General features: G+C 35.3%; 1 protein-coding gene across 4 annotated transcripts in view; it reads left to right on the top strand.

The window, feature by feature from the left end:
• Positions 1-20,667, top strand: part of LOC115450491 — a 475,244-nt gene that overhangs the window by 438,243 nt on the left and 16,334 nt on the right. For all 4 annotated transcript variants that reach the window (XM_037439712.1, XM_037439711.1, XM_037439714.1 and 1 more), the window contains exon 5: positions 8,388-8,478. In XM_037439712.1, coding sequence (XP_037295609.1) covers positions 8,388-8,478 — 91 coding nt within the window. The remainder of the gene's footprint in view (positions 1-8,387; positions 8,479-20,667) is intronic.

Below are 20,667 nucleotides of genomic sequence, written 5' to 3'. Positions count from 1 at the left end.
CGCCATCGATCCACTGCACTATGGCTTAGTTTTGATGAATGACCGTTTCTGATACAAAGCTATTCATAGAATGCTAAAATCTATTTCTGATTTGTTTCGCCTTACGGTAATTATGAAGACAGGTTACATATATATCAATTACACACACTCATACTTTTTATCCCCAAAGCGGTAGGCAGAAGCGTAACATGTGCACCCACTTTCCCCAGCGTGCATTCCGTCACATAATGTGAAAGGTGACGAGCCTATCGCCATATCAGGCATAGATCTAAAGTCCAGGTTGATACTGAGCAGAAAACACGATATCACTTTTCTGGCCCGGGAATCGAACCCAAGACCTCAGGACTGCAGTCGTACCCTAACAGAATTACGCCAACGAAACATATTTCAATGATTTTACTTTTTTTTTACATAGTTACATAAAGAATAGGTAAAGCATGTATCAAGGTATAGTTTCGCTCAATTCACTTTGACACCGTCAGTGCAGTATGTCACTTTGCTAAAAAGGCAGATTTCTGACTACCAACTTCCCCTAATAGAGATCCCTCAGGCTATTGAACAGTCTGGAAAGGCTCCACGTCAAAGCTGCCCCAGTATCCTTCAAAGGTGGCCTCAAACCCTCGTAGTTGCCGGCAGCTATTTGCCTTAATTCCACTGTGACACGATGGCCTTCGTCGTGTGTAAACTCGCTGATAGGTTAAAGGTTTGCTGTTAAGGATCGAGAAGCGAGGCCTTTGGCTTTAAAAAAAACAACTGTTGTCGTTAAGCAGTAGTCTATAAGCCGATGGCTTACTATCACTATGTCATATGTAAATTTTTACTTATATTAGAAAATAAAATATTTAAAATTTTCGTGTTGGTAATAATTAGATAAGACGTTAAATCACGGGTCCAGTATTATTATCTTTTGGGATTATTAGAAATTGTCACTAAAGACATAGATATATTATTCAATTTGTGCGAAAAATATAAGAAAACCTTGTAATAGTGAGCAACTGTTGCCATGTTGTTTGTAACCAATATTAATTTAATTTAGTACTTTGAAACGTACCATATTGTGAAAACATTTGCTAATGGTAGCATATATTTTATATCCGCCCCGATAGCGACCACCGTACACAAGTGAAAAAAACCCGCCATAGAGGCCCACGTAAGTATGTCGCGTTCCAGGATTAACCTGTGTATATCCGGTTCTAACAGGCCGGCATAATAATGTCGACTGCCAAGCGGTAATCATGTCTCGTCAGTCGACATTCTATTGAACCCCATTCCACTTACTATCTGCTCGTATAAAAAAAAAATAACAAATTTATAAGTTTTGTTTTTTGTATTTCTAATTGTCATCACGCGTTAAGTCGTCCTGTGTCAATTAACTTCCTTTGACATACTTTTATTACTCACTACATACCTACTAATATGGCGGCCCAATTTTTTACAACCCTCGAAATTTTCCCGCCATAAACACCTCGTAGGCTCGACTCGTATAAATTTACAACACAACAGTTTATGTAAGCTATTCTCCGGGTAACCGACTTACTGGGCCCAGTATGGGAATGTACAGTATGACATGTGAGAGAATCGAAGGATTTAACGTATCTCATTTTTTAGGTACGCTGATTGAATTGAATTTTTATGTGAATAGCCTTTAAGTTCATAGTTATTTAGCGAGTAATGTTTTGTTCATCCTACTTATTTTACTTCGCCTCTGATAAATTATTTTATCAGTTCTGAAATGCAACGGTTTCAATTTGAAATTATATCTTTGTTACACTTTAATTAACCTAGAATTAAAAATAAAACTAATACCGTACTCGACGGAAAAATGTGTAAACAAATATTACCTTTTATGTAATTCTTTTGTTCGTGCTAGCAATTAGACCGCATACAATAGAGAGAATAGAAAAGTGGGTACGTATTAATTAACATTAAAATTTCCGGCCCTGCATATGGTACAGCTTTAGGCTCATGCTTGCTTATTATGGCGACTATAATTATCTTATAAATAAATAAAGCGCAAAATATTGCCTAAAATATCGCTGCACCATGGAACTTAGACGAGACACCTTTTTACGTTTGTTAACGCTAGCCATAAATTTAGTTCTAGCATATTATCAACGTGTGGAACGGATTGTCGAGACGAATGTCCGCAAGATCAAAACAAAGGACACACAGCTCTAACTTTTCTAAAAAAATATGTGTGTATTCTTTGTGAATTATCGCTTGCTTTAACGGCGAAGAAAAGATCCTGAGGAAACCTGTATACCAGAGAAGTTCTCTATAAAAACATTGAGTGTGTGTGAAGTCTACCAATCCGCACTAGGCCATCGCGGTGAACTAAGGCCTAATCCCTCTCATTAATACAGAAGACTCGTGACCAACAATGGGACAATATATAATACATGCCTGATACTGTATTATAATATATTATAATAAGCTACAATACTGTACATTCGCAACTCTGTGACGAGCCTACATTTTTAATAAAACCGAAGTGGGTCGGTACACCTGCGGCTGACTTAGGCCGTCATTACACAGGCCGTTTGACGCGACAGCCTAGCTGCGTTATGGAAATTGGCCCCGAATGCTGCGGTTGATGAAATATAGAAATTATTCTTGGGAAATGTAGATGACGAAAGAGTTTGTGGATTGTGTTTTGTTTGAATAGTAGAGAAAAGGCGATGATGACTGATCACTGCTCATCTAAGTCTATAAAAAATTAAAAACACAATGTCAAAAGGTGATGAAAATTTTGCAGGTTCTCTTAGCACAGGTTTTCTTTTTTAAGCCTCAGCCGCACGATTATGTTGCCACTACTAGCAAAATAAGTTAGATTAATCGTTATTTGCTATATGGACTGTGATAAAAAAAATAAAAGAAATAACAATAATAATAATTAAAATAAATAAAAGTACTAGCCGTTTTCTAGATATCTAATACTTAAAGCTCATGATGTACTACGCGAACCTTGTATTTCAATGTAAACTTAGCATTATAACAGTTTCTTCTTAACATATAAGTATAATATACTTCAATACTTAGTTTCTCAACAAGCTCAGAATATCTTAATATACTTAAACCTTGTTTTGGAATCATATGGCCGAATTAAGACATCAATGTCATCGACTGCCGAGTTGTAATCATCTCTCGTCCGTTGACACTAGCGTAACCCATCTCCACTTATCAGGTGCAATAGTTTAATTGCAACCTTATAAACAAACAAAAAAACAACACACATCACGCATTTATCCCCGAAGAGGTATACAGAGGCGCAATCGGGAAACCCACTTTTCGCCAAGTGTTCCGTCCCATATGTGATAGGGGGCGAGCCTATCGCCATATCGGGCACAAATTTCAGACCCTGCTGATACTGAGCAGAAAAACCGAAGTATCACATTGCCCAGGTTTCGAACACGGGACTTCAGAGTGCTGCCGTACCACGCATGCAATACAACCACGCCACCACAGTCTTCCAACCTTCTGCTTTGTACCTAGTTAGTGCCGTATCGCTGGGCTATTTGTATTACCTAAACCACGTCATCCACCAGACCGTGTGATACCTTTGTTCGTTTTTTCATCGTTTCATCAATCGGCTCATTGGTTTAGAGATACGCCGGCGGTTAGAGCTCCGGGTTCGATGCTTTTAGCATAGCTGTTTGAAAATATCCTAAGTGTTATACAGGGTCATTTTGATATTGCGTTACTAAATGGAATCATATACTCGTCTTCACCTTTGCTGACATTGTGCCAATAATCCTTAGTAAATAACAAATACTTTCGCCAAAAATTCCGGTTTTAGTTTTTCTTATTCTTAATTATTTTGTAATTAGTGCGAATATGATTTGTGTAAGTGTATTTCTAACCGAAACTATGATGTTGCCGCTCCGACAAATTCTCTTTGTAACGTAATAGTGGCTTTAGGGCATGTAAAGTTAAAATTACTTTTATTAATATTTATTTTGTGCGTAACTTACACTTTTTTATATACATCTATGATTAGAATAACTTTTGGTAAAGTATTGTTTTCATGAACACAAGTATATAGTGTTATTTATTAGACAATATAAAAATGACCCTGGATATGTATACATAGTTGTGATCGACATAAACATTGTTTTACTGTTTTAAGGTAATTTTTTTTTATGTCATCTTTTATTTTTTTTCTGTAACAATCAATTTTTATTATTATTATATATACTGCTTAGTCTTACTTCTTACTTCTCCAAAAATCAATGTTTGTTAATGCTAGCATGCAAAGGGCTAACAGAAATGGACAGTTTAATTTATGAAACAAGCACTGCCCCTCGCTTCCGCTCGCCGGAAACTCTGATATTATTCAATGCAATGCCATGCTACACTATTCATTTTAATGTTATTTACTCTTTAATCTCATGCACTATGAGTAATTCCAGAACACTACTGCATGAAATAGTCCATAGTGTTTTGGTTTGAAGGTTTTTTAAACATGCACGGCGAAGTGAGCCACTGCACCTGATTGTAAGTGGAGCGGGGTCCAATAGAATGTCGACTGAGGAGATATGATTACCCCTCAACAGTCGACACAATTATGCCGGCCTGTTGGAGCCGGATATACACACGCTGACCCCGGAACGCGACACACATACATAGGCCAATATGGCGGGTTTTAACAATGTGTACAGTGGTCGCTATCCAGGCGGATATAAAGTATATCCTACCAGCACTTATTCAAACTACTCTCTTCATACACATATTTTTAAACACGCGCACCTCATCCCCCCTCCCTCCGTCATCACAAAAGGTGTACCCACGGTTTTAATAGGCAAGATTTACGAGCGCCCATCTGGTCAAGGGTGGACTGTAATTTGTCGCGCCGGATCTGCGTACCATACCCGTGGTAATGAAAATAAAAACACGTGAGCATCCTATGCGAGGATTTTTGTGTACAGTCAGAAAAATAGCTGAATAAATGTAAATTTCAAATCGGCTTTATACGTTTGTGTTCGTATTAACAATGGGTTTTCTTCACTTAAATGAATATGAGAGGGTTTACTTTATTTTAGGTAAATAAAATAAAATTTCGCATGAAGTTAATGTGTAGAAGCGATTTGAAGTTTTGAGTTCGTAGAGTTACTTTTGTGTCAGATATAGTGTGGCTATGATTGATCTTGATAACTTGATAACACTAAATCTGACATTGGATTCATTTTGTTTACTCTTAGATGATAAGTTTGTAGATCTATTCCAGTATTTTAACACCTTAATACAATACGAGACGTCGACATTAATCCTATGGTTCCAGTAAAACAATAACCACCAAACGCACAACTTGTACAATAACAATTTGATGACGGTGTATTTTCTATACTAATCTATATTATTTAAAAAGTTTCAAGGATCTCCGCAATTTATTATATATAACAATGAAACAAACTTGCGAATGAGTAGACTTTACTTCTCCGAAACAAATAATGCAAACTAGTATTTTTATTTAACCGCACCACAATTTATATTATCCCCTCTCCTGTCCGCTGCCTGACCACCTCGCCCCGCCATGCATCTCTCCTTCCATATTATCATTGGTCGATATCACATCTATAGGTACTTCTGTTACAATACATAGGCGTTTATTTTAAGTCAGTCGTCTAACACACTGGCCACACCTCGCGTGTCGCATTAATTGCATTACACCAACAGGTGAAAACTTTAATCAAAATATACCCGGTCGATATGCCGTGACTGAGCGCAGTAAACGCCCGAAAACCTTCGTCAAAAACAAAACATTAAATTACAATGTAATAAGCCGACGGCCGAAGTTGGGTCGACCCTAGCCCGAAACATCCGTGATATTCCACGTGGGAAATTCGCGAAAAACTGCTGAACAATTTTCGGCTCGGCGAGAATTAATTTTGACGTCATTAGGTTTTTTCCGGGTATTTTTGAGCCGGTGTTTTATCAACTCTGCGATGTAACAGAGCGATAATATTTTACAGTGATTAGGGAGGATGTTAAATTAGTATAAAATACCAATTACCAGTGTCCAAAGGTAAGCCGACACACTATATAGATACTAATATCTGGTAGGTAAGCTAGACTAGGGCTCATATCCTCACCGGTGAGGATCGCGACGGGTTAGCCTTATATTTCCCCCTACCTGCCAACCCGAGCTGGCTACTTTATTCACCTTATGCCTTGTATTCCATAAGAATTTTATCCCTAATTTCAAATATCCATAGTTATATAAGTGGTCTTGAGTGTTATTCAGAAATGATAATAATTATTCTTATACATTGTTTTGACATATCATAAGTGCAACTTTGTTCGTACGTGATAAATAAAGTATTTTATTTAATATAACATAACTGCGATCTACAAATCTTTCTAATGATAATTTTACACAAATTATAAAAGGTAAGCCGGCAGGAATGGTGTTATATGGACCTTTCGCCACTGCCATATATTATCGATAATATCGGCTAAAAGTTTATCGGCATTCATATTTAATTTTATCATTAAAAGCATGCCTTTTTCTTTCTAACACATATTATTAAATACTAGTTAATATGGTTCTGACAGTCTAAATCTGGACGTATCTCTTAACTAAAAATTTGTTAGGTGATCATTTACATTTTAACATCTTATATAGGTTGAAATAATACCCATATTGATATTTCCTACCTTTAAACCTCTCTCATTTACCAGTACTTAATAAAAAATCAATCGTATATTTTAAAAACCAAACATAATAACGAAAATATATTAATCCAAAACATTTAAATTGTAAAAATGTCTTCATTGCAAAGGAGCACGCTTTAGAGTTATTCAAAAGTTCCCATTCAGTGGATATCTGTTGAAGGAACGGATTCATTTCCTTCAGAGCTTCGCATAATAAGCATTTTAACTTCACAATGGGGATTCAATCGTATTAATTATTTCTATATCTGATGGCGTTCATTAACATTCGTTGATTAAATATTTTTTTAACTTTTCTGCCAGGAAAGGATCTAGTTGTGCTTCTAAACGATGTCATTTTCACTTTATTTTAGAGCGTCTAACCAAGTCTATGAAGCACAATTTCGAGACCAGATTAAAATAAAAAAAAACTATAAACATTTTAATTTTGGATTCCAACGAATATCATTAGGTATAAATTTCGCATCATAAGTAATCTGCAATTAGAAAATATTCTTCCATTGGAATTTAAAATGATTTTCAAATGTTTGCAGTTTTTAACCTTGGATATCGAACTCTAAATAGTTTGAAGTTAAATAAAATGAACCCTAGTAATATTTCGTATTGCTAAGTCAATAACTATGTTTGTATATAAAACTATGTAGATAATATAATGTATTTCTTTGAAGTCATTATAAAATGTAAATACCTAAAAACAACACGCTTTTAAACCCGTAACTCTACATTTAAATCCTTAATCTCTCGCAGGGTATTAATAATTAAAACGGGCTAAAATGGTTGTTCTCTGAGGTTTTTGTCCAAGAATTATCTACAAAGCCGGCTTCAAAGACTTGAGCCTTTGCGCCACTTTTAATGCAGTCGTTCTAAATTAAGTGCTAAGATTGTGATATTTCTTTTTATTATAAAAGAAGAATCCTTCAGTCGAATGAAGTACTTTATATATATTTATTGTAATCCCTTTTGAACACTACAAAAATGATTGAAAATCAACAATGCATTATAGTATATTCTACTGAGCAATATTAACCCAATCAGTAGATCTAGATCACTACATCGTTTCCGATAGTCAGAGACAGTAAATACGTGTGATTGCTAGTTAACTGTCTATCTAAAAAAATAGACTTTCAGAGTATGTCAATGACTCGAAACACCTTTATTTTAAACTGGCAACTATTTAAGCATAAAAAAAATAAAACCAAGTTGACATTTATCAGAGCCACAAACGGATGTCGCACGCTAATGAAGTGGCGACGATGTTCAAGAGTGCTTCCTCTCACCTATCTCTTTTAACGCAAAGAAAAATATCCCTCATCCCTCTCTGGCATAGTATGCAAATCCAGCCAGAGATTACGTTCGCATCCGCAAGATTGATCCATCTACGTAATGAAGGTTTTGGTGTATTCTTGTTGCTTTGAACTTTGCAACGTCAGGCTTGAGGCAATCGTATTAAGTAATTTTTTATGTAAAATACATATATTAGTAAATTTTTATATAGTCTCTTGTATTGTAAACACAATAGCTGCTTAAAAGGTATCAGAAACTACTTTCGAAAATATTTAAATCGAAACCAATCTTCATAATGATCTTAAATTGTTCAACAATATGTCTTGTAACTACTTTTGAGCTAAGGGTCCTCCGGTTTTATTTACTTGTTATTTATGGATACATATATATTTTTAAAACTATACATAGTTACACAGATATATTCTTTGTTGCAGGATGGAAGACACTGTCCGATCGCTGCTGCAGTACAAGAGTCGCGTGGAAACTTTGAAACAGGAGAAGGCGTCTTTATCTTCCGCCCTGGAGGTGAGTTTATCAATATAAATTGTACTACAGGAATCACAGTACGTAAAGTGCTTTAGGCCAGTTCTCATAAGGTGTAATATTGCATACACGTTTTTTCGTTTATTAAGACAGTAATAGTTATGATTCCTTCAACCTACCCAGTTGTTTAAAACTTTCTACTTATCCGAAAACCAGTTTTTACCAACTTAAAAGTTTATTAAGAATCGAAATAATTAATGGTGTTAATCATGTATGTATCAATGTACAATATATGAACATATTTAAAAAGAAAACTATAATAATTTGCAGATCCCAGATTCCCTCTTTGCCAGATACTATCGTTTCATCTGCTTTAATTAATCTCTACATGGATTCTCGTTCGTTTGGAGTACACCTTCCTTTATTTGGGATGTCACCGATTGGCATAGTTTCTGCGCAGTCAACCTTTACCGACTCTTTCATCCGATTTCGCTTTGTGTATCTTTTTCTTCGTTCATAGATTCTATTCGATCTAAAATAAATAACTATGCGACGTACAATTAAAGAAAATAACGATATCAAAGTCCATGTTTAAAATTAACTATTAATTACTCCATTGTAAATTTTTGTTGACTTTTTTCCGTTACTTCTCTCATGATAAATAATGTTAATGGGAAAAAATATGTAAAGTTTTGAAATAATGTACCTTCTCATCAATAAAGAATTTTCAGAATCGAATCAGAAATTTTAAAGATTACTCTTTACGTCCGAATTGACACTTATATCTCTTTGTGATAGTAAAGAATACAATCGTAAAAACGATGAGCTAAATAAAGACCAACAGGACTCATCACCCTTCCAATTAACAATAAAATAAAGAAACACCCATCCAAAGTTAAACACAGCATGAAATTCCTCGGCAAATAATGTCTAAACTGCAGTATTAAAAATTCGACGACCCCAGCTTTTGGAACAATCATGACCAGTATAAAATGATCTCTCGTTTTTAACGTTTATATTCCAAACACTGGCTATGGGCAGCTCTTTTGCTACCGGTGTCTAAGTATGGAGTTTTAAGAGGAATCAAATACAAATATTCAAAATATTTCATTTCGCCGGTCTACGTTGTTCGTTCCCCCATTTTTCAATATAAAAGTTAGGGTAACGTAAGACTTGGGCCTCGTAGCGGAGTTTTCCTTCACAATTTGTGTATAAGAATATTTACTTACTAGATTTTTGTATATTTTTAACGTGACGCAACAGCGAATTGAGACTTGATTTACTCTAAGGCAGGAGAAATATCTGGTTTCATGCCAAACAAATAGATCTGCAATGTTGTTTACATAGTATTACATTATCTGGTTGAGTATTATTTTCATACTCTACCTACTCATAAAATTGTGTTTTTATGTCAGTAATTTATGACCATGCAATGTTAATGTTTGACTACCTCAATTCCTAGAATTTGCAACCCTCAAATAGGTAGTAAATTAAAAGTACAACAAAGCTCCCCCAGTAAAACAATCATTGCTAAGTAACAAAAAGTGGTGCAACAATGGCGGTAACGTTTCGACAACATTTGGTCATTGTTGTACCCCCTATTTATCAGTTTGAATGTCAGCTGTGAATTTTGATTTTTCCATTTCCCGTGACGTTTTGAATACCTACTTGCTTCTATTGTGATGCAAACCCTCTTTTAATATCAAATCTCGGTGTATGGTCATCCCTTTTTTCGTTTTGGCTGAAAAATTCGAGGGAAATGATATTAAATTCTTATTTACTATGATGGAATCTATGTACTTTTCCTTACCTTTTTTCGCATGTTTATTGGGAATTCATGTGGTAGGGATATTTTTTTAGCTATGGAAAGGAAAGCGTTCCTTCTTTGATTTGAAGTACGATTGTTAAGGCAATTTCACCTTTATTTTTTGACAATATACGGGTTAGATAATTATGCCGTAAAGAATTAATAGACTTAGAGGACATTCCACATAATAAATGTTAAATGTAAACAGTATTTTAATAATAAAATTCCTATGTACGCAGACAGGCCAAATAACTAATTACAAACTTCTAAACATCAACCTTATTTCTATGTCTATAGAGTACATGTTTCAGTCTAATAAAAATTACGAAACAATTTCCTTTAAGAAGGATAATCCGCATGACCATTACCACCAAATACTTTAGTTTATGACGTACTATTTGTAATGGTCACCACTTATCGTCAAATGGTCACGTGCACCACTAATTACGCAAAAACATCCCCTAGTCCTCGGACACGGTGCAACGGTCATAATCCTTCAAAGAACGAGTCTAATAACATGACCAGTGTATCTTGACCCCTCTTATTGATACAGGTGATAGTGTAGTGTGTAGTCGATTATTGTAAATCTTTAAAAAGATGATAAAAATATATATAATGAATCCAGTTATTTTCTTTTTCCCATAATAATTATAAAAGCATTATGAATCTTCTTACATGAAAAATTTTAAATCTTGTCAAAATAATTGTCACAATTATTGTATAAAAAATATATATTATATTCATATAATATTCATTTACTTTTTGATAAAGTTTAATATCATTTTCAAAGTTACAAAATAGTCTTGTGGTTATTATTTATAAATAATATCACTCTGTATACAGAGTCGCGTGAGAAAGTTGCAATGTTTACTCTATTGCCAGAGGTCTTCATAAACTGGTGACTACGTAAATTAATTCTCGTATCTATAAGGGCAGATATAATCCTAAAATGATCGCATGTCCCCCAAGTAAGTCCGTAAATGGTATTTAATATCGCTAAATGGTTAACCAAATGGGGCTAAGTGGGTCTATAATCTGTATCTAAGTGTGTTTTTATATAAATGAGTGTCGAATACATAGATCTTGATGGTGGTAAGATATATTTTATATCCGCCCGGATAGCAACCGCCGTACACAAGGTGTTAAAAGCCGCCATAGTGGCCAACGTAAGTGTGTCTTGTTCCGGGATTAGACTGTGTATATCCGGTTCCAACAGGCCTGCATAATTGTGTCGACCGTCGAGAGGTAATCATCTCTTGTCAGTCGTAATTCTATTCGACCCCACTCCACTTACCATCAGGTGCAGAGAGAGGCGTCACATTGCTAAAACGTGCACGTATAAAAAAACCTAAATGTAACTTATCATAGGACAAGAGAAACAGTCCCCTCGGATTATTATAAGCGCCTCAGAAACTGTTTTCTAGTTGCAACACTAAAATATATTTTAATAATTATTATTTATTATTATAAAATTATGGAAAAATATGCTTTTTATAGATTAGCCCCAAACAGCCATTAATCGCGTCATTGGGGTTTATTAAAACTATATCACGATATAATCTATTCAAGCAATAAGTTGTGAATTATCGCTTGCTTAAACGGTAAAGGAAAACATCGTAAGGAAACTTGCATACCTGAGAAGTTCTCTATAGGAATTTCGAGGGTGTGTAAAGTCTACCAATCCGCACTAGATCAGCGTGGTGGACTAAGGCCTAATCCCTCTCAGTAGTAGAGGAGGCCCGAGCCCCAACAGTGGCACAGTATATAATACAGGGCTGATATGAAGCAATAATAGATTTCTAACTCTTGCTTATACGGCTATCAAAGCTATCATTCGATTATAATGTAAAAAGACGGATATATGTACATCTTAAAGAAAATTCCTTTTATTACGACCAGGAATGTAACGAATGAATGTATACTTTGTTATGAACTCATAAATAAAGATAGTTATATTACATACATATGATATGAACGCGCGTCAATTTACTGCCGTCAAACGACGGTAAGAGGGATCGGGTCCTCACCCTCATAATAACTTCTAAATGACGCAGTGTCGCACTACTGATAGTTTCATGAGCTGAACTATGTTAGCTATATCAAAGTACAGAGGTTCCCAAATTTTTTAACCGACTTCAAAAAAAGAGAGGTTCTCAATTCAACTGTATTGTTTTTATGTTTGTTACCTTAGAACTCTTGACTGGGTGTAGCGATTTTGATAATTCTTTTTATTGGAAAGCTCATGCTTCCCGAGTAGTTCCATACAAATTTCGTTGTTTTTGGACCCTTGACTTTGGATGAACATCAGAAAACTCTTAATATCGTCAACTATGATATCATCAAAGTACACTGATTTTTACTAAAACAAAAAAGCAAAAAATAAAAACTTTTTAACAAAAAGTTATACCGCTTCCAAAAACCACAAAAACCAAAAAATTATTTCCCATTTTGGAGTCGCCGGAAGAAGAAACCGCTAGGAATCCGTTTATACCGTTTACCTTTTGCCACTGAAAGGCTTTCAACAGTAGTGAAGCTGTTTTTCTACAGAAAAATGAGAGTTAAAGAAACAAAACGCTAAAAATATTCATAATGACATATAATGCAGTACTTGCACAACACATATAAAAGAGGTTGTGCATATAAAATACGTATAATTTAAATTATCGACCATAAAACGTATCTAGTTATATATTTAACTGTATGATTAGCATGTTTCGCATTAAATCTTACCCCTTATCATAACCGCTTCCCTGGACATGACATTAGGAAAAATTCACAGAACAGTAATAAATAATGTACGGACTGTACCGGACACGGATGTATCAACTACGAATAAACATGAAAAAATATTCGCGACACAATTCATAAGAGAACGAGTTTGTTTTCAAAGTACAATCACAAATACTAAAGAAATAATTAAAATATTATAAAGCGCTTAGTGGATAACATAACAATACAATATATTTAGCAATTAATAAAAAAATAGCCCTCGATAAAATTTCCTTTTAACTCGCAGTTCAATAGAATCTTAACAATTACTGCAATATTAATTAGGCATAAAACCTAATATGTATTGTAAGCAGGTAAATTTCAGTAAAGTTTTGCAAGACATATTCATTTTTAATTAGATCCATACGGCAGCATGTACCCAGATGGATTCACTATGCTCACTCCAGCCTTTGCAGCTGCTGTAAGCCTAGATCGGTAGACACGCATTTTGTGACACCGAACGGTGAAGCATTGTGAGTCTCCGGGAATTTATCAAATACGAAGATAAGAAGTTAAAAAATACCGACATATTAAGGTACACTAACGACCCGGTTTCTCCTAGTTAGCACTAGTTATATATTTATAGTAAGATGTCTTCTGGTGGTCCAATCGCTACCAATAATCATAGGATTACCAGCTGGTCTAATCTGATGATTGCCTAAAATTTCAATAAAATCGCTCAAACCGTTTTGGAGTCCACACGGAACATAATATACGCAGAATTTCTGTAGAATCTAATTATCATCAGAACGAAATTTTAATTTCAGAAATTTTCACCTTTCGCCACTGATATAATAAGTCTTAATTTTAATTATATAACAAAATATCACTTCGGTAAATCAAATCGCTACGTCGGTGTCTTGTTCCACCGTGGCCTACACGGGCAGCACGAAGGACATTAAAATGGCAGATAGCGGGAAATCGGCTATGCACAATGGCTGGGGTTTCCCGGTTTAAAAGGCCCCCACCCCTCCCCTCTAAACAATAATTCAGCTTCACCCTTCCGAAGTGCAAGGGCGCAGTTACCGAGGGCATCGAGTAGTGCTGCCCGCATATCGATACGATGTGATTTTGAATATCGATTAGCCTACAATTATTTTTATTGCTTAGTGTTCTCACAAAATATAGAGTTCTGAATGGATATGATTAAGTAATTGGAATTGCAGAATTATTTGAACTTTGATTTGATTCAATTTTATCTACTTATTGACTTAACCCGATTACAAGCTACCAAACTACAACTAATCTATATTAATCTATTTGTAAGTGAGCCAAAAATTGACTTTTTGTATAATTCATAAATATAGTGACACAGAAAACCGACATGAACGTCATCTATACAAATATCAATTCCTCTGCGATGACAAATCTAATTCTCCTCCCGATCAATTCACAGTTTAAATTCCACAGCATTTAATAAAAAACTTGTTTAAAATGTTATCGACAAATCCCATCACTATTCTAGTAATGGGGTGCATCGTTTATCTGTAGGTATCGCCCAGCAGGGCCGCGTATGCGCTAATTGTGTTTGCATGTTTGTTACCGAATATTTTGGGCATTTTAAACAATAACATGCACCTCAAGGGGTAGTTAATTGGTAAAATTACATGTAGCTAAGTACATCTCTCGCATCACTACTATTTTTCCCTTATCTCTCACCGGACTATGAGAGTGAAGGAACAGAGAATGCACCTATGTTTTGCGTACACTTTTGCACTAAAATATTCACTGCATACCTGGCTGGCTTCGTTGAGATGGCCGCCGTGGCCGAAACGCTACTAGGAGGGATTCATTCATTTTGCCGACTAGAATCATGTTATATGTATGTTGACTGCCTCGATGACGCAGTTGTACTGCATACGCTAAAGGGCAGCGCTCTGAGGTCCTGGGTTCGAATCCTGGGTCGAGCAAAGTGATATTTGGGTTTTTTTGCTCAATCTCAGCCTGGAGTCTGGAATTTGTGCCCGATATAGGCACGCCCACTATCATAAGACGGAACACACTTGGCGAAAAGTAGGTACCATAGTTGCGCCTCTGCATACCTCTTCGGGGATAAATGCGTGTTGTGTGTGTGTGTGTGTGTGTGTTTTTAGAATCGTGTTATAGCATGAAGGGTAATGATACAGCCATTAACGGTACATAGCTTGGTCACAGTACAGAATACAAAATAATACATATTATATGAAAAACAAAGAAACTTGATGACTTACTGCACGGACAACTCACGTTTCCTTCGAAATTATTTGATAAAAATACTCTAATTGGGAATTTCTGAACCAAGAACTTTAAAGAGTAAATTACAGATATAACTCGCCACTAGACCAATAATTATAGTAATACAGTCGTAGTAAACGTTACTGATATACTATGACCATTTTAACTTGACCTCCGAACACGATAACTAAATTAACATCAAATAAATGAACATTTCTATTAACACTCAACATTGTTTACAAAATACAATACGAAAGCAGAGGTAACCGATGGCTTAATTAAATTCCGACGAACAAAATGCCAAATCTGTACGAAATACTTGCCAAATAGTTGTACCGGAACCGTTGCATTTTATACCGACTGTGCTGGTTATTCACTACTAGTGATGTAACGAATATTCGCATTCGCATTCGTATTCGCGAATATTCGCATATTTTTGGATATTCGCATTCGCATTCGCATTCGCAAAATTTCTGCGAATGTATTGCGAATGTCAATATAAGAAAAAAAAAATTTGAAGATAATAGTAGACTGCCTCGGTGGCATAGTTCTACTGCATGTGCGGTACGGCAGCGCTCTAAGGTCCTGGGTTCGAATCCCGGATCGGGCAAAGTGATATTTAGGTTTTTCTGCTCAGTATCAGCCCGGAGTGTGAAATTTGTGCCCGACATGGCGATAGGCTCGCCCCTTTCACACTATTAGACGGAATATACTTGGCGAAAACTGGGTGCCCTGGTTGCGCCTCTGCATACCCCTTCCGAGATAATATTCGTAATACTGTATGTGTGTAATAGTAGGTTAATAAAATCAAAATCTAAACAATATTCTTCTACAATAAACTATAAATATAGTCTAAACAAACAAACAAAAAATTATAGACTCTCAAAGAAAAATACCTCTCTTTCTTAAAACATACCAATTAATTAACTATTTTTACCATGTTTTTAAGTTAGTAATTAAACTTGAGTAGAGGAATATTAAACTTTAAAAATAAACAAAATTATTTCGTTTACTTTAATAAAGCCTAAAAATGAATTCTCATTAGAACTTGTAACACATTAGCAACTAAGAAATTAAAAGCAATTGAAAGAAACAAAAACAAATTCTTCTATAATTTTTTTATCAGTCTTTACATAAGTTATGTAATGTTTAGATAATTATCATCTTAGATAATAATAAAATTTAGATAATCATCATAGAAAATTGGCGCCAAATTTGAACAAAAACTAAACATTCGCATTCGCATTCGCATTCGCGAATGTCGGTAGCAGATATTCGCATTCGCATTCGCATTCGCGAATGTTCAAAAAATGACATTCGTTACATCACTATTCACTACACTCTTAATGTTTAGGGTTGCTAGGTAAAAAAATATTATCTCTAAATAAAAATAATCTATCTCTTGTATGTCAATCTTAAAACGTTTGAAGCAAAGGAATGTATTTATAGACTTATTTTAGTTTCATATTAACCCAGCTGCTTTAACTAGCTAAAATTAATGGAAGAATAAAAACGCTAAATTTCTTATGAAATTCGTACCTTACATTATTAATTTAATTAACCTAGTAATTATCCAGTATCATGATGTAATTGAATACTGATGGTAACCCTAGTGGAAGGGGTAGGTGGGGGTTTAAGCGATGTATTTTCATAATTACGGGTACCCGGGCGCAGAGGCTGCGGTCCACATAGTTGTGCCTTAACGAAACCAATTAACGGGAGCGCACTGTTACACACGACACGATTAATCTCGAGATATCTTCGCTTGAAAAAATCTTTTACTTAATTTATTTAGTGTTTCCAAATTGAACTCTTATAGCTAATTATAATATGGGTTTCTAAATTATTGGAACTACATTAAATAAAAAATCTGATTACTTAATAAGGTAGTCTAATTTTGTTAGCGCAATGAAAAGTAAAAAATAAAAACTATTTAACAAAAATTATACAGCCTTCAAAAGCCACTAAAATCCTAAAATAATTTAACATAACAGATTTTGGACTCGGTGACGAATCAAAGTTTAACTTTGTATAGGTATTGTTTCCGTATATTTGTTAGTGTTATCTAACTTAGCTAGCAATTTTGTTACTTAGAAACAAGTTCAATAGACCTAAATCTACGCCAATAACTGTGTTAAATACACGTGTTCATAATAACAATTACTAAAAAAAACGCAGTCAATGGAAACAGTGTCAAGATGGCGGTTATTGCTATTCTCGATGCCACAAGTCTGCACAAACTCGTCGATAAGATAATCCGGCCAAATTGGACGGCCGCCTGATCTATTAACTGTTGCCGGTTCAGATGCGCCGCATAATTGATCGGATTATACATATTCACGAGTGTAATCAAAGCTGACAGTGCAGGATAAATAGGTATTAATTAATCCGGTTAAGTCTAATGGCATGGTAACCCATGTTTCTGTATCAAAAATAATCGTAATGTAACAAGTTTCCGAATTTTATCTCGGTTTTTTATATTTGCTTGGAGACTTTATGATTTATATTTAGACTGCAGCCTTCCTTGTCGCGGGGCATGGTTTATCTGGGTGATAATTTAAATCCATCAAACGATATATGCGATTGTAAACATCCTTTCCGATCACAAACTTCCACATTAATGTTAAGGAGCATAGTAGAATATATGTTACTTCAATTTTATAGATACTTGAACCAAATAGTTTCATTAAACATGTATTTTGAAACCGTTCAATCTTCTAGACATTCTATCATAACATATTTTTAGTGTCTGCAGTCACTAATTATCGATTTTTAAACTGCAACATTCAGCCATCGCTAGCTTAAAAACAACGCTTCCCGCCAATAAAAGCAAATACTGACAACCATCAATCAGGTACACCGTTAGTGCGGGGAAAAAGAAAACCTTTCGGTTTCGGCACGCACGCCGGGTTAGTACGCGTGACCGAACAAAGCTAATGATGTACTGTGATTAATGGACACGGATTTAATTCTAGTTATTGTGTGTAATTATAACGAATGGGGCTGTTGACGAAACAATAAGTACGGAATTAAATTAGAATTACCTTTACTCTAATAATCTTCTAGAACTGAGTGCAAACCTTTGTCAAAAATAGGGTCTTTGTTCGCAATGTTTACTGCTCTGAATTACATTTTTTTTTGTCAATTATTTCTCTCTACAAATCGTAATATGGTTTTTTTTACATTAATTTCTCTCTGCAAATTGTTTCACTTAATACCCATATATATGGGTATGCACAGAAAATAAATAGTCCTTGATCTTGGATCGTCCGCCATATTGGTTTTAGCATGTCAGTAACCATGCATTATCATCGAAACTAAAGATATCCGTAAAATTTCACCTTAATGGGTTGACGATAACTCCTTTAACTAACTATATTATATTATATTATATACATAAAAAAAGTTAAATTTCCTACAACCCTACGTTTTAGCTCCCCTAAAATCAGAATAATTAGATCAAACAGCCTTTTGGTTCTTTCTTCCAATTTGGCTAAGTGAGGTCTAGTAGGGATAACAAGGTCAAGAGCAGGCGATAAAATTAGAAAGTAAATTTACTTTCTGAGGCATAAAGGTTTCTTTATTTTGTCCTATACTGTATTCTTTTTTTTTAATGACGAAATGAGCTTGCCGTTCGCCTGATGGTAAGCGATACCACCGCCCATAAACATTAGAAATCCAACACCTTGAATTACAAAGTATTGTTTGTTATTCCACTGCGCTCGCTATCCTAAAACATGAGATGTTAAGTCTCATTATGTCCAGTAGTTACACTGGCTACAATGTCCTTCAAACCGGAACACAACATACCAGTGACTATATACTGTTGCTTGGCAGCAGAAATAGACCTTGCGATGGTACCTACCCAGGCGGCCTCTCACATATATGTGAACTACCAGTAAAAGTTCACGTGTAGCTACGGATAAAATACGCTTATTTTTTTATTCATAAATGCTTACACCATCGGTTTACCACTCTATTCTTACAACTAATACAATAACTTTTAATAATTTCTTATGTTTACGCGAATGTTGACATTTAAATAAAATCCGCAAAACTTTTATTTCAACAATGAGTATTATTATATGTACTAGGTGATAAACCTTTACAGGTATACTTATTTGTTTTATGTGATTATAGTTATTTAAATCAAAATCTACAAAATTTTATGTTTATTTAAATTGTACACGAGCATTAACGCGAGTTCGCCGACGCTATCGACTGGCTCAGTTCGAAAAGGTATCATATCCCAGAACAGCTAAAAAATATACCTAAACAAACCTAAACATACACATAGCTGTTAATAATATTAATATACATTTTAAAACTCCTAAAAGGCAATATTAATGTGAGTTGTGACGTCAGAACTATTCAAAGGGAAATATGCAAGGGTGGCGGTCAATGGTCACTCCGCCCATGATTACGTCACGCTGTATTCATTTTAGACAACCCTAGTTTAATATTTGCTCCCCTACATGACTCATAATTAGATAAAGTAGGTAAAATATTGCAATTGGATCTGGTTATGCCAAAAGTAACCAACCCATTTTGTTTGGTGTTTTAGGCCTTGACTGCCTCGGAAGCGTAGTTATGCAGCATGCGCAGAACGACAGAGCTCTGGGGTCCTAGGTTCCAATCCCAGGTCGGGAAAAGGAATATTTGGGTTTTCTGCTCAGTATCAGCCCGGAGTCTGGAATCTGTGCCCGATATGCCGATAGGCTCGCATCATGGGACGGAACACACTTGACGAAAAGTGTGTAGCCTGGTTGCGCCTCTGCTTACCCTTTCGGGTTTAAATTCGTGATTATGTGCGTGTGTGTGTGTGTGACTCCCTCTCATAATCGTTGATGTCTCATCCCCTCCCAGTGACCGTTCTGAGCCGAGGTTCGCAACCCGTTACTGGGTTGCCCGCAGCATGGTCGCTCATTTCAAGGGTTGCGAGCGAACAAGGCGCTCACCTAAAAGTCCAGTGTATTTGTATAAGACAGCCATTGCCAGGCTAAAAAACGTAGTGTCATTTAAAAAAAAATGTCTCACTGGCTCGTTAGCAGGTCTATACATTAAAAAAAGTTCAAGGTTGTCTTATAAATGGTTGCCTTTTAATATAACTACGTCCAATTTATTTAAGTAAAGCAAGTAGTAAGCAAAAAAAGTAAGCAAAAGTAGTACTATTAAGATATTAAAGTTAATTGCTTAGTTTGCGAACCACTTAGAGCGTCGGCCGAGACCGTCGCGACGCTTTTATTGAAGCAACCGATCATTAATACTAAAAGTTTACTTAAAAAGTAAATAAATGAAGATTCAGAGCGTGACATTGCATTCATCTTACTAATAAGTTTTGTATATGTATGAACAACTTTATAAGTTACTATACAATACTGCTTTTGCTCGCGGCTCCGCTCGCGTGAAAAAATTCCGGATAAATCCCGCTGCATATTTTC

Source organism: Manduca sexta, chromosome 17 (genome assembly GCF_014839805.1).
Source record: "Manduca sexta isolate Smith_Timp_Sample1 chromosome 17, JHU_Msex_v1.0, whole genome shotgun sequence".
In the NCBI taxonomy this organism is placed as follows: Eukaryota; Metazoa; Arthropoda; class Insecta; order Lepidoptera; family Sphingidae; genus Manduca; species Manduca sexta.
The sequence above is the reverse complement of the archived record's forward strand: the minus strand, read 5'-3'. Positions and strand labels throughout refer to the sequence as shown.